The 13,232-nt window shown below is 51.0% G+C and overlaps 1 protein-coding gene across 1 annotated transcript in view; it reads left to right on the top strand.

Annotated features, from left to right (window-relative positions):
• Nucleotides 1–2,626: 2,626 nt before the first annotated feature.
• The window catches only part of COLGALT2 (collagen beta(1-O)galactosyltransferase 2), a gene marked incomplete at both ends in the record, with an annotated part of 52,971 nt that continues 42,365 nt past the window's right edge, over nucleotides 2,627–13,232 (top strand). The window contains one exon of the mRNA XM_084265983.1: nucleotides 2,627–2,889. Coding sequence (XP_084122109.1) covers nucleotides 2,627–2,889 — 263 coding nt within the window. The remainder of the gene's footprint in view (nucleotides 2,890–13,232) is intronic.

Raw genomic sequence — 13,232 nt, 5'->3', positions numbered from 1 at the left:
CTTGGCAGCTCTACCTGTCCTGATGCTTCTTTGGTTAAATTTCAAACACTGGCTTAAATAAAGTTGGCCTGAAGTTATTTCTGTGGGGCTTACCTCCACAAAACCCCTGTTTCTTCCCCAAAGTGACAAGATTTCAACACAGGGCAGTTAATTGTCCTGTCACAGCAGGATTTGGTCTCAGCTTAAAAAACAAACCAGGATATAATTTTGCCACTAATAAAGATGTAAAAAACATATACAGATTTCTTTGCATATGCACATAAAGATGCATGCACTTAGAGATGTCAGAATGATGGGAACTCTAAGGGTAACTCCTGGTCTGAATTTTCCAAACTTTCTTTCGTGCAGTGTGGCTGGAAGTAAGAAACGAAGCTGAGCTGAGTCCTGTCTCTTAACGCATGAAGAAACATCTCATGTTCCAGGCATCTGCCCCGCTCCAGGGTAAGGACAGACGTTCTTTCTCTACCCCAACATGAGACAGCCAGCAAAGTGAGATGCATGAGTGGGGGCACAGTCATTTGGAATAGAAAACTACCATTTGTGGGATGCTGATAGAGGCGTTGGGTTTGCCCCCAGAAAATTGTTACGGTTCTGCTGCTGTTCACAAAACAGAAGGGAGTTGTCTGAAAACAGCTGAAGGGGCTTTAGATTTCACCAAAGACATCTAGAGTTTCACAGGCTAAAAAGCACACTCGGCCCTCTGCAAACACACTTCCTGCAGTAACACGTAGCTGGGTCGCACCTCCACGCTTTGCACTGCACGTAGGACAAAGCCCTGGCTGTGTGGTCCCTGCCTCCCAGCCCTGCCTTTGTTTCGGGGATGGGGAGGGGAAATAATCTCTGCTTGGCCGGGCCCCTGTGCTGACTTGGCCATGGTGGCCCCCGGCTACCCGTCATTCCCTCCGATGAGTAAAGGAGTGCTTGGTACACGGCCTCTGGTGCCTCACCTGCATCTGCGTGGCACAGAGGAGTCACAGGGGGGTCCATGCTTCTCCTGAAGCTGCCCCACAGCCTACTAAAAACAGGATGCTGACCCAGGCGTGAACATCCAGTGGATGGAAAAAGCTGGCTGCTCTCCATGTAGCATCCTCCAAAAGCTGACAGCAGCATCACGTGTGCGTGGGTTCGGCTGGCTCCCGCAGAACCCTTATTGCTTCCTACCGACTACAAAGCTGCTCCTTCTGTTTGGTTAGTGAATCAGAGCATAAAAGTGACATGTGCCAAGGTAACTGTGAAAGAAAAACCTCATTAAGGCACCACTCCAGAAGGACAATTATAAAGGTGTCACAAAGGGCAAACGGGAGGAATATATTTTCACTAATTGTCCAGCAAGGTGCTTACAAATTGCAGAAGCTTCTCAATGTTGAGTGCAGTTGACCCAGCCTCTGGAGATTATTTAGGGAAGTTTATTGTTTTCTTAGGATGTTCCTTTTTTGAGTTAGTTTTTTTGGGGAGCCGTCTGATCAGGAAATTGAGGCACCGTAATTCGGTGTGGGTGATAAATTACATTCTATAAACAAAGAACACTACAAATGTGAGATATATACATCCTGCAAACAAATCACAATGAGATTATGGGTAATTAATGAACAATTATTCAGTTTCTAGGTGTTTCCTCCTCTTTTGAGGCTTGCAAGCACATGGGCAGCAACAACGCCTGCTTAAAGTGCCTCTGCCCTCTTTGGAGGGACTGCCTACCCACAATAAAACCCCAGATATGCTGTGATGGGGCCCTTAGAGTTAATTAGAGATTTAATCTTGAAAAGGCTTTAATCATGCCCAATCCTATTAACTTCTAAGAGAGCTGCGATTACTACGCTCCTTTTTAAGATCATGACCCAGTAATTTTAATTGCTGTCAGCCTGTTTCATTTATTTCGTTAAATTGCTGGTCACTCCATTCATGGCAACGAGAGGGAGGGTTTGGGGAGGGTGAGTCAAGGAAACACAGGGTATCTTCATCTTCCAGCCGCCTTCCAGCCGGAGTAACCGCGCAGCGCACACCCCTCCTGTGGCGTGCGGTGGGTACTGTGTGCGAGGCGGCTTCGCTCCGGCATCCCGGGGGTCTTTTTGGAATACTTTTTGACACGAAAGCACAAAATAATAGCCTTCAACCCTAAGGATGCGGGTAAGGGTAGGTGTTATCTTCATCCCCTAGTGAAGGCGGGAAGGATGAGGGCGAGACCTTCACGCAAGCACCAAACCCAGTAATGCCTGGGCTTAGCACCCGCGCCGGGAGAGCCGGCAGCAGCCCGCCCCACGGCATTCCCCCGCCCCAAATTCAGCTGGTAAATCGATGCTCTGTAACTTCCGCGGGGTCTGAGGACACGCAGGTGCGTATGGGCTGCGCTGGCCGCAGTCACTCAGGTGCGGAGCGGCTTCCGCGGGCTCCGCGTTGCGCCCTGGCCCGGCAGCCTGCGGGGGGTGGGAGGGCCAGCCCGGCCCGGAGGAGGTGCGGCGAGCCGGGCTGCCCACTAAGGCCGGGTTTGGGGGCGCCGAGACGGCGTTGCTCCTCCTCCTCCTTCCCCCCCTCCACCACCTCCCCGCCGCGGCGCTGGGCACGCTGCAGCGGCCGTCCCGCACCGCCGGCGCGGCTCCGGCTCTCCCCCGGCCGCCCCGCACCCATCATGGCTGCGTGTGCCGGGCCCCGCGCCCCCCGTCCCCTCCTCCTCTTCCTCCTGCTGCTGCTGGGCGGCTGCGGGGCCAGCCTACCCCCGGAGCCGCCGCCCCCCCCGCCGCCGAGCTCCGAGCCCCAACGCTTGCCCGAGTCGGCTCTGCAGAAGCCCACCGTGCTCGTGGCCATCATCGCCCGCAACTCTGCGCACACGCTGCCGCACTTCCTCGGCTGCATCGAGAGGCTGAGCTACCCCAAGGACAGGATCGCGCTCTGGTAAGGCTCCGCAGGGGTTCTGACCGAGCCCCGGCGGCCCTCGGCGCCCATCAGTGCTGGCCGGGAGACGCGGAGGGCCGTCCCGCAGCGCAGGTACCCGGGGCTCGGCGGGGAAGCGCGGAGGGAAAGCGGCGGCAAACCTCCCCTTCCTCCTCCTCTTCCCAGCCTTTGGGGCCGGGGAGCCGGCGTTGGGCTGCGGCGCGGCGGGGAAGAGCTCTCCCGCCCGGCTGAGGGGTCCGAGCGGGCTTTGCTGCTGCGCCGTGGCACGGAGATGAGGGGGTTTATTGTTTTTCCGAGCCAAGCTGGCCCGAATCCTGGGAATATTCACCGCCTTAGCGTTTGTCCAAATCCACAGCCACGAAAAACTCGCGGCTCGGCACGGAGAGCCGGGGTGGGAGCGTGGGGTTTGGTAAATACCGCGCTTTGTGGAGAGATAGGCTGGGCTTGCCAGGGCTGGAGAGTGGCCGTGCTGAGAAGGTGCCGGTGGGCATTGAAAAGGGGCATTGTTGGGAGGCTGGAGCCTGGGAGATGGACTCAAAGATGTATTCAGGCATCGCAGCATGGGGGTGGCTATAGCAGGGTAATGTGCGGCAGGGTGGAGGAGTTAAGAGGGGTTGGCCGAGTTGGGAACTGGTCAAGTCGCCTCTATTTCTAAAGGTGAAAGGAAAAAAATAACAGGCTTTCCCTCTCAACCAGACACAGATGTTGGGAGGAACAGGAACTGCTTGGAATACTATCTCCCCCCCAAAACAAAATTTAAGTGTGGTAATGCGTAAAATAAGAAACGGTGCTATAGGGTCTGACCCAAAGCCCACCAAAATCAGTGGGGAGAGGCCTGTTCACTTAAAGGATCAGTCAGAGGGTTTGTGTGTGTGTAGTGAGGACTTCTTCCATGTTACATTAGATGTTTCTGTGTGTGCTTCAGGAACATGGCTGTTACTTGCCCTTAGGTCCTGCAGGTCTCTGCAGAAAATCAGTGGCTAGTACAATCACAGAATCCCCTGAGCTGGAAGGGACTCATGAGCATCATCAAGTCCGACTCCACACAGGGCCAGCCAAGTGTGCACGCCTCTTTTGCCTCTCCCCCACCTTCCTCCCCTTTGAATTCGGGTGCAGGAAGCAGATGGTGCTGTCAGCCCGAATGTGACCTGCCACAGGGCACGGTTGTGGAGCTACAAGCTGGTGTATGGCCAGACTCATCCACGTTGTAGGTCTGTGGTTCTGCTGTCGTTTGTATCGGCAGGAGCTTTGCTGGTTTGGATTTCATCTGGGCAGGTGTGTGTAGGGGTGTGTGGGTGTTACCAGCCCCTGTGTGCGGACTGATTGAGTTACACTCGGTGTTTATAAGACATACTGGGAGTTGGGAGTGCAGACCTGACTGCCAAAGCAGAATGGATCCTGAAATGCTACTCCCTGTAGAAGTGCCATGTTTGATTGGGTTTGGTCGGGTTTGTTGGGGTTTGTTTTTTTTTGGGGGGGAAGTCCTGCAGTGCATTGCTTGCTTGGCCCCACAACTTTTTTACTATATTGCTTGCATTGTCCTTACTTTCCTTCAGGTCTCTGCAGAATTGTGGGAAAATGTTTGTAGGGTGTTTTCCTGGAATAGCAGGGTGAGAGAACTTGTAAGAATCTGAGCATGTTTTAAAAACAGCACCCTGTTTGTAAGAGGGGTGTGCACAGACACAAGGGGTGGCTAAACTGGATAATCTGTTGGTAACATCAAGTTTTATAATGTGAGAATGACCACAACATGGTGGCAAAGGGGAAGGAAGTTCTGCGGATGCTCTGAGTGGTCCCAGAGAGCGAGCAGGACCCGCTGGGCAGCAGCAGTCCCCTGGGGAGGCTTGGTCCTCTTCCCTTCAGCCCCCCGGTAAGACTGGAGCTTTTTCAGAGCCATGGGCATTCAGCACATGAAGTACTCACTGTGAGGAAGCTCATGGTATCTAACAATGAGATCCATTTCTGGAGGCATTTCAGACTTTGTGCCTGGCAACGTCCTTCTGATGGATAAATTCCAGAGTTTGCCCATGTCCCCATGCTGCTGCGTTCCTGGGGTGGCCTGGTGGGAAGAGCAGTGAGACTGTCAGAACGTTCCTTTGTTCCTGCTTCTGTTCTTCTTGAGTAAGTCCATCTTCTTGAGTAAGTCTGTGTTTTAAAATGCCCAAATGCAGGTCTTGAGAATGTAAATCAAATCCACAGATCATCTCTCAGACTCCCATGTGCTCTCTGTATTGCTTGAGGGCTTAAATTCAAGGTGGGTTCCTCGAACAGATTTCTAGAGTGTAAGTTTTGAGTGGCAGTAAAGATATGCCAAGAGACGATGGGTTTGAGTCAGCCAGTGAAATTTCAGTTCATAGCTATGCTGGTTTTGGCTGGGGTTGAGTTAATGTGCTCAGATAGAATTATATTCTAGAGTTAATTATACCAGTAGCTGGTGTGGGGCTGTGTTTTGGATTTGTGCTGGCAGTGGTGCTGATGCCACAGGAGCAGTTTTGTTCCTGCTGAGCAGTGCTTACACAGAGCTGAGTCTTCCTCTGCTCCTCACCCCAGCCCACCACCAGTGGGGTGCCTAAGGAGTCGGCAGGGGGGACACCCCACTGACCCAAAGGATATCACAGAAGCACAGGATCGTATGGGTTGGAAGGGAGCTCCAGAGCTCATCCCATCCAACCTCCCTGCCAAAGCAGGGTCCGTAGGACAGGTCACATGGGTCGGCGTCCAGATGGAGCTGGAATCTCTCCAGAGAAGGAGACTCCACACCCTCTGGGCAGCCTGTTCCAGGGCTCCGTCATCCACACCAGGAAGAAGTTCTTCCACATATTGGTGCAGAACTTCCTGTGCTCCATCTTGAGGCCATTATATCCTGTACCGTATGATGTTGTGCTCACCGTGTAAAGCTGGGAGAAGAAGCAGCAAAGAGGGGATGTTGAGTGTGATGGTGTTTGTTTTCCCAAGTTCCCATTGCGTGTGATGGAGCCTTGCTGTCCTGGGGGTGGCTGAGCCTGCTGTGGGAAGGGGGGAATGATTTCCTTGTCTTGAAGCACCTACTGAACTGTCTCTATCTCATCTATCTTTTCTTCCTCTTCCAGTTCTCTCCCATGTCTTTCTGTGGGGAGGCCAAGCAAGCAGCTGATGGGGCTCAGCTACTGGCTGGGGTTAAACCCTGACAGTGCCCAATAACCCTTAAACTCAGTACTGAGATAAAGCTGTATACTGCCAGTCTCTTGCTCCCTTTACCTCTCTGGGCTGAACTTTGGCATTTTCTGTTGCTGTGAGCAACATCGGCAGGACGTACTGGCTACTAATGACTCAAGCAGGCTATTTGGTCTGGGGCCAGCTGGCACAGTGGGACCTGTGTCCTTTTGATGAAACGCTTCCCTCCTTTCTTCCTCTTCCCTTGAGGAGTCAGGAAGCTGCCTCCTGGCTGCCTCCTGGGGCTGGTCCTGGCCTGGGTTAACCCCAGACATCCTTGGGCACTGTGAGAAAGCTGACTGCTGGCTTTGTGTCTGAGACCTTCAAAGGGAGAGGGAAAGGGTGGTTCTTTGTCTTGGGTAGCAGTGACCCAGAAGTGACATAGTCAGCGTGTCTCAACCCTCTCTTGGGTGGTTTGGGGTTGGGTGTTTTTTTGTTGCCACTGTTGGGAACATCATCTGTGTTGACTGGTGGGGTTTTCTGATCCATCCAGTTACAGGTGTCTGCCAGATCCATCCTAGCTGTAGTGGGCAAAGTCAAAGCTTGTGTACTCAGCAGTTTATCACACTGGTTTGCACCTTGCTCAGCCTCGGATTGCGTGATGGTACAGCAAAGGAAAAGTGGTCTTTCCTCTTGAAGTACCCGCTAGTTCATCCTTGCGGCCATCTCTCATCTTTCACTAACCCAGGGATTAAGCGCCTGCATAAATGAGGTGGTGCTTGGAAGCAGTAACTAAGTGCTTTTGTGCTTGGAAATCACAGGAGCATTAGGTTGGAAAAGACCTTTGAGATCAAATCCAACCATATGTGTCCTCTACTAACCTGTACCCCTGAGCACCTCATCCACCCAGTGCCTGCTGTGCCAGTCTGAGCCGGCTTCCATCCCAGCAGCGGTCACGCGAGCGATGGGTGCGATTGGCAGAAGCTGGGGTAAGTCCCAGATGGGAGGACAGAGGGTGTGCTGGAATGCTGGCCCCTGCAAGCAAATGGTTGCAACTTAAAAAGAGCCAGTTGTAGCTGCAAAGAGGAGCTGGTGAAATCAGTACGGTAATTAACTTTGATAATTCCCTATCTTTAATCCAGAGCTGTCTGATGGAACTCTCTGAGTTTTTCCTTGCTCTTCAGCAGTTTACTTTTCAAATGTGAAAATTTCTATGCAGAGGACAATTTCCAGTAAGACGCAGGGATCCTTTGAAACTTTAATGGGTGGGTTTTATTCCCTGGGAAGGGTTGGCTTTCCCATGCTCTGTGCTGCCTGTCCTTGCTTCCATTTGCGCACTGAGGTGACTTTAACCTTGGTGGTCAGCGTTAATCACTCAGGAGTTCCTCTCTGCTGCTGCTGCCCAATGATGTTCTGCAGCTATTTAAAATCTGTGCACTTGTGCTGTGACTACTGCAGGGCAATACTAAAGTAAAAGTTCTGGAAACTAAACTGATTTTTCACTTGGTCTGTACTTCAAACTCGTGGGATTTAGTTTCCCGTCCATATTTGCTTCTGGTGTTTTTATTACATGGCTTTAATAACGTAGTTGTGAAGAGGGGCTGAGGGAAATGGGACCTACACAGCCTTGGAGTTACAATTAAGGTGATGTTCCTGTCACACAAGATATTGTGTAGAGTCTTTCTTCCCAAGAACTTGCATTTAGAGGACTAACTGGTGTTTCAGGACTGGGTTGGGTGGGGCCCTGGGCAACCTGGTGTAGCTCTAGGCATGGAGGTTGGTGGCTCTGCCTGTGGCAGGGGGGTTGGAGCTCTGTGATCCTTGGGGTCCCTTCCAGCCCAGACCAGTCTGTGAGTCTATGATTCTATGACTGCAGGAGAACAAAGAGTAGGGATGCTTCAGTATTCCTGCTTCAGTATTCCTACTTCAGTATTCCTAGCTGGGGAAATGAGAGAAGAATGGCTGAGTAACCTACACAAAGTTCTTGACTTTATTACTGATATTGACTCTTCTTTCTTGCTGAGGTCACTTTTACACTAAAGTGCTGTAAATTTATGTAAGAAACAGAAAACCTGGGAAGGCTGAATAAATGATCCCATCCTTGTATCCACAATAGCTTTTTTTTTTGTCCTTTGGGCCTGCCTCGTTCATCTCAGTCCTGGCAAACACAAGCAAGTTACATCATTAAATGGTTCAGTAGAAACATCTGAAGGGAAGCTGAAAATCGCTGCTGTTGCCTTACTGCAAACTGCATGGCAAGGCATAAACTTTGTGGCTCTGCAAAGGGACCTTGCAGGAAGCATCAGCAGCGTGTTGGCCACTTGCTGGGCAGCAGTAATTTCTTTATTTTTCCTACTGTCCTCACAAATTGCTGGATTCTGATGCTTTTTTGATGTCATTAAAGAGCATCTTGTCCCACACTTAATATTAGGGTATACTAGACATGAATGGGAATATTTACTGAGCCCTGGAGCCCTCAGTACAAGAAGGACATGGAGCTGTTGGAGCAGGTCCAGAGGAGGCCACAAAGATGATCTGAGGGCTGGAGTACCTCCCCTATGAAGAGAGGATGAGGGAGCTGGGCTGGCTTAGCCTGGAGAAGGCTCAGGGAGACCTCCAAGCCCCTTCCAGTCCCCAAAGGGACATACAGAAAATCTGGGAAGGGCTGTTTGTGAAGACATGGAGTGACAGGATGAGAGGTGATGGGTTTTTTACTAGAGCAGGGTGAGTTTAGGTGAGACATTAGGAAGAAGCTCTTCACTCTGAGGTGGTGAGACCCTGGCACAGGTTGCCCAGAGAGGCGGTGGAGGCCCCATCCCTGGAGATATTCAAGGCTTGATGGGGCTCTGAGCAAGCTGCTCTAGTTCAAGGTGTCCCTGCTCACAGCAGGTGTGGGTCTGGATGGCTTTTGAAGGTTCCTGCCCACCTCACATGTTCTATGATATTTGGGATCTTTCCTAAAATGAACAAGTAGCTCTCCAGAGGCAGGGGGATTGTACCACAGAAGTGATGTCTTGCTCTGCAGGAATTCCCTGAAACCATGGAATGAATAACCCCTTGCCTGTGTTGGGTTATTTTACCTGTCCAAATCCCACAGGCTGTGTATCTCTGGAAACACAAGCATTGATTGTGGCTGCCGTGTTTGGGCACCCATGTTTTGTAGATGGGGTCTACCCCCTCACCCGTTTGTCCATCACTGTGCAGCTGTCTACCTGGTGCTTTGTAAGGCAGGTCAGAGGTGTGCGCAGGGGCTGGGTGCTGGTGAAATGATGTGTTGCCACGGGGAAACAGCGGGACAGAGCTTGGTGTCGGAGTCACTAGTTATTGTAAGCCTTTGGATCCTTGCAGAGGTCAGGGACAGACAGTTCTCCAGGCTTTGGTTTAATATGTACAAAGCAGAGGTGAAAAGACCTCCAGGGGTTCATTCTTGCCCAGAGCAGGGTCCTGTTTCATCCCAGACTTGCCTGTCGCTCGGGGTTGGGATTCCTCATCCAGTCAAGGCGGCAGGCTGTCAAGGTTGTGTACTGCCACGTCTTCTGAAGCCTCTTCAGGCAGGGGCTGGGGGGGAAGCAGAAGGTGTGTCAGGGGAGCAGCTGCACCCGATGTGGGCTGGAAAACACCAGAGTTAATTTTTCCCTTAGACAAAATAACACAGAAATGGCGGTTTCATTTGCACATTCCTGGCATGCAAGCTCCTTAGCTTCTGGTGAGGCTGGAAGCAAGGACCAGTCGGGTTGGATCCAGGGGAAGCCTCCCCAATTCCTTTGGTCGTTTTCCTCTTCCAGGGATGAAAGCCCCTTCCCTTCCGCAGTTCTCCTCCAACGGGTCCCAAGACCAATGCATGGCCGTCCTGGAACAGCAAAGGTTGGAGGTTGTCTAGTTGCAGCCTCTGCTCCAACAAAGGGGGCTCAGCTGGGGTAGGCTGAACTCAAAACTTGGACTGAGTCTCAAGGGATGGAGACTCTGCAGCATCTGGGCAACCTGTTCCAGTAAGGTAGCCCCTGGCAAGGGAATTCATAGCAGCTGAGGGGTGAGTCTAGCAGGGTGGCCAACCTTTGGGATAAGGACAAAACTTGCACAAAGGTGGCTGTTTCAGTAAGTTGGGGTTTTTTTCCTTTCTCTTTTGCATGTTTCTGGTAAATGGAGCATTTTGGCCTGCTCACAGCTGATCTGGCTCCTGAAGAACAGAAGCTCATGAAGATAAGAAGCTCCTGAAGAAGAGCTCCCAGGTGTCTGAGCACAGTTGGACTGTAGTTGGTTCCCAGGAAGTATGGCATGGTGCCTGCCTTTGGAGAGGGAAACAAGGTGTTGCTTGATGGACCGGAGAGGGGTAGCAGGACAGCTAGCCCTGTCATTTGTCCTGCTAAGCCTTAGATTGACGGACATTTTTGGTCTTCTATGCAAAGCATCACAACACCTGCACTTAGTTGAGTCCCTTGGGCCTGAAAGTCTTCATGCACTGGGTCAGGATTCTCTAAAAATAGTTCCTGTGGGACACATGGGGTGCAGAACATTGTGAGCTGCCCGTCGTTCTTTGGCCCTTGGCAGGAGGGACTCCCAAAGACCATATGGGCTGCAGGGTAGAGAGGACCAAGGTGGTGTGGGTGCTGTCTGTCAGAAACTGGAATTTCCTTCCTGTGCGATGATGTCTCAGACTTAATATAATTTCAGTCTCTTTATGTGCATCTCATTTCCTTCAGCTCAGTGCAGCAGTGGTGATGCTCATGGCCAGGGGTGGATTACGGCTAAATGGGATCCATGTGCATCAAAACTTCAGGCCAAAGAAAGATAGGAATGAAGAGTTTGTTCTTGTTCTCTACAAGGTGGAGTTTTGGCCACCTCCTGCCAAAATGCCCAGCTCCGTCAGCCAGCACCAGGCACTGCTAAAAGACTTGTCAGTGAAGAGTGAAAGAACTTTTGTTTTTAAATGGAACTGCACAATTCTATTTGCTTCATTCTGTGCCTGAATCCAGTTTGTAATCCTAGAAACAATTTGGTTCGATTGTATGTGAGTCTCTATGTAGCTGGTGTCCTTAGACCAGAGTGCTTTTTGTTACTGGAGAACGACTCCGGTTTTCTTCCTGGGAAGTTAACAGGGGACCTGAAAAACCCACGGCTGTTCAACAGCTGCCAGTGGGTCTGGTATGTGCTTGCAAATGGAGCTTAGTCACACAAGTTTTCCAAGAACCACTCTGGTTTTGATAACATTGTGTGATGTAGTATGTTAATCCTCTTCTTGATGGACGTGGCACTTGTAAATACTTACTACCGTGTGACTGTACTGTCAGGGAAAACTTTTTCTGGGCCCCTCAGCTCAAGGACACAGAACTCCTTGAAAGAGCCCAGCATAGGGCCACCAAGGTGATGAAGGGAGTGGAACCCCTTCCTTATGAGGAGAGGCTGAGGGAGCTGGGCCTCTTTAGCCTGGAGGAGACTGAGGCGTGACCTTATTAATGTTTATCAATATGTAAAGGGTGAGAGTCAGGAGGCCAGAGCCAGGCTCTGCTCAGGGATGGCAGTGACAGGACAAGGGGCAGCGGGTGCAGCTGGAGCAGAGGAAGTTCCATGGGAATGTAAGGAGGAACTTTGTCCCTGTGAGGGTGACAGAGCCCTGGGACAGGCTGCCCAAAGAGGCTGTGGAGTCTCCTTCTTCTCTGGAGACATTCAAACCTGCCTGGATGTGTTCCTGTGTGATTTAGTCTGGGTGATCCTGCTCTGGCAGAGGGTTGGACTAGATGATCTTTTGAGATCCCTTCCAACTTCCAGCGTTCTGTGATTCTGTGGAAACAGCATGAAAATTTCTAGTGTTGTTTTAAGATGGGAATAAACTTTTTACCAAAGCCTGTTCCTGGTCCTTGCTGGGGAACTCTTAAAACACTGGCACTGCTGGAAGTGTCTGTCAGCTCTGGTGTCATCCCTGATGCCCAGGGGATTGTGACCCCTCGCAGTGAGCAGGTTTCTGTTCCCTTTTCAGTCTGTGTGCACTGATAGGAATGACATGCCTCTTCCAAGCATTGGCACAAAACACCTTAAGTTGGAGACAGGGCCCTGGGGTCCACGAGGATCTGAATTCATGCTGGAGCAGAAGCTGGTGGGAGGCCATGCAAACCACTGTGCCACAGTAGGGCCCATGTAAGCTCCTCCATGTTCATTTCACAAGGGTTCAACTCCTGTAGGGGTTGATTATTTGTTTTTAAAGTATATTCCCCCCCTTGTATGGAGGAAAAATACCATTTTTTATCTATGCTTTTCCCTCCCCCTGGACTACTGGGTACAGGCTTCCCTTGATTCTAAAAGGATTGTTTGCTTGTTTTTACTCGGTGATCCCTCAGCAGAGGAAGGGTTATGCGTGGCTGCAGTCTGCTCTGAATTTTGCCTGGACTGCCTTATGGACCAAGCATCAGTGTCTCTCCTGAAGCTGAGAGCAGGTGCTTATCTTATCTCTTCAGTTAGCAGATCAGCCTACGTTTTGCTACTTGCTCAACAGCTGCTCTTAAAACAGATGCTGCATTGTGCTTTTGAGGGTTGAGCAGAGATTTAAGGCCGTGGTGGGAGTTACCTCCTCAGTGTTTTCAGTTGTTCTTGTCCTTAGGAATTTAGGTGCCTAGGAAAATGGGAGGAAGAGGCTGTTTTCCAGAATTCATTCTTTGAACTGCTAATTGCGACGTGGAATTTAAACTGCCAAATACAAATCCTTTGGTTTATCTTGTTGGTTTTCCTGTAAGCAAGTTCCCTGGCACTTAAGACAGTGTCAAGTCCTTGGAAGAGGTTAATTGGGAAGCATGAGCTTCAGACAACTGGAAAAGGCTGTGGGTGACTTTCTCTGTTCCTATGACTGATGTCTAGGAGGTAGAGAGGAACCTGGCATCGCTTTGCAGCCAGACTCTTCCCTCTCCTTTAATCATTGGCACTTCCCAGCTTACGCGGGGACGCAGGGATGTTATCTGTACTGAAAAGACAAAAGGACGCCTTTAAGTGAGATTGAAACCTCGCTGGAGAGAAGCCTCTGGTTTGAGGTTGGTGTGGAGAGGCCGGGCATGTGGTCATGCCCTTGGCTGCATGGTGGCAGGGAGTTAGCCGCTCTCTGGGATGCAGCATGGTCCTTGCCTGCTCCGGCTTGCTGCCTACTGGAGGGAAATGCCTTCTCAGGGCAGCTGTGGCATGGTGGGAGAAGATAAATAAACGTTGCTGCAGTGATGCAGTCCATGGAG

The sequence above is a fragment of the Gallinula chloropus genome, assembly GCF_964237585.1.
Source record: "Gallinula chloropus genome assembly, chromosome: 6".
In the NCBI taxonomy this organism is placed as follows: Eukaryota; Metazoa; Chordata; class Aves; order Gruiformes; family Rallidae; genus Gallinula; species Gallinula chloropus.
Note: the sequence above shows the minus strand (reverse complement) of the source record. Positions and strands in the feature narration are given on the sequence as shown.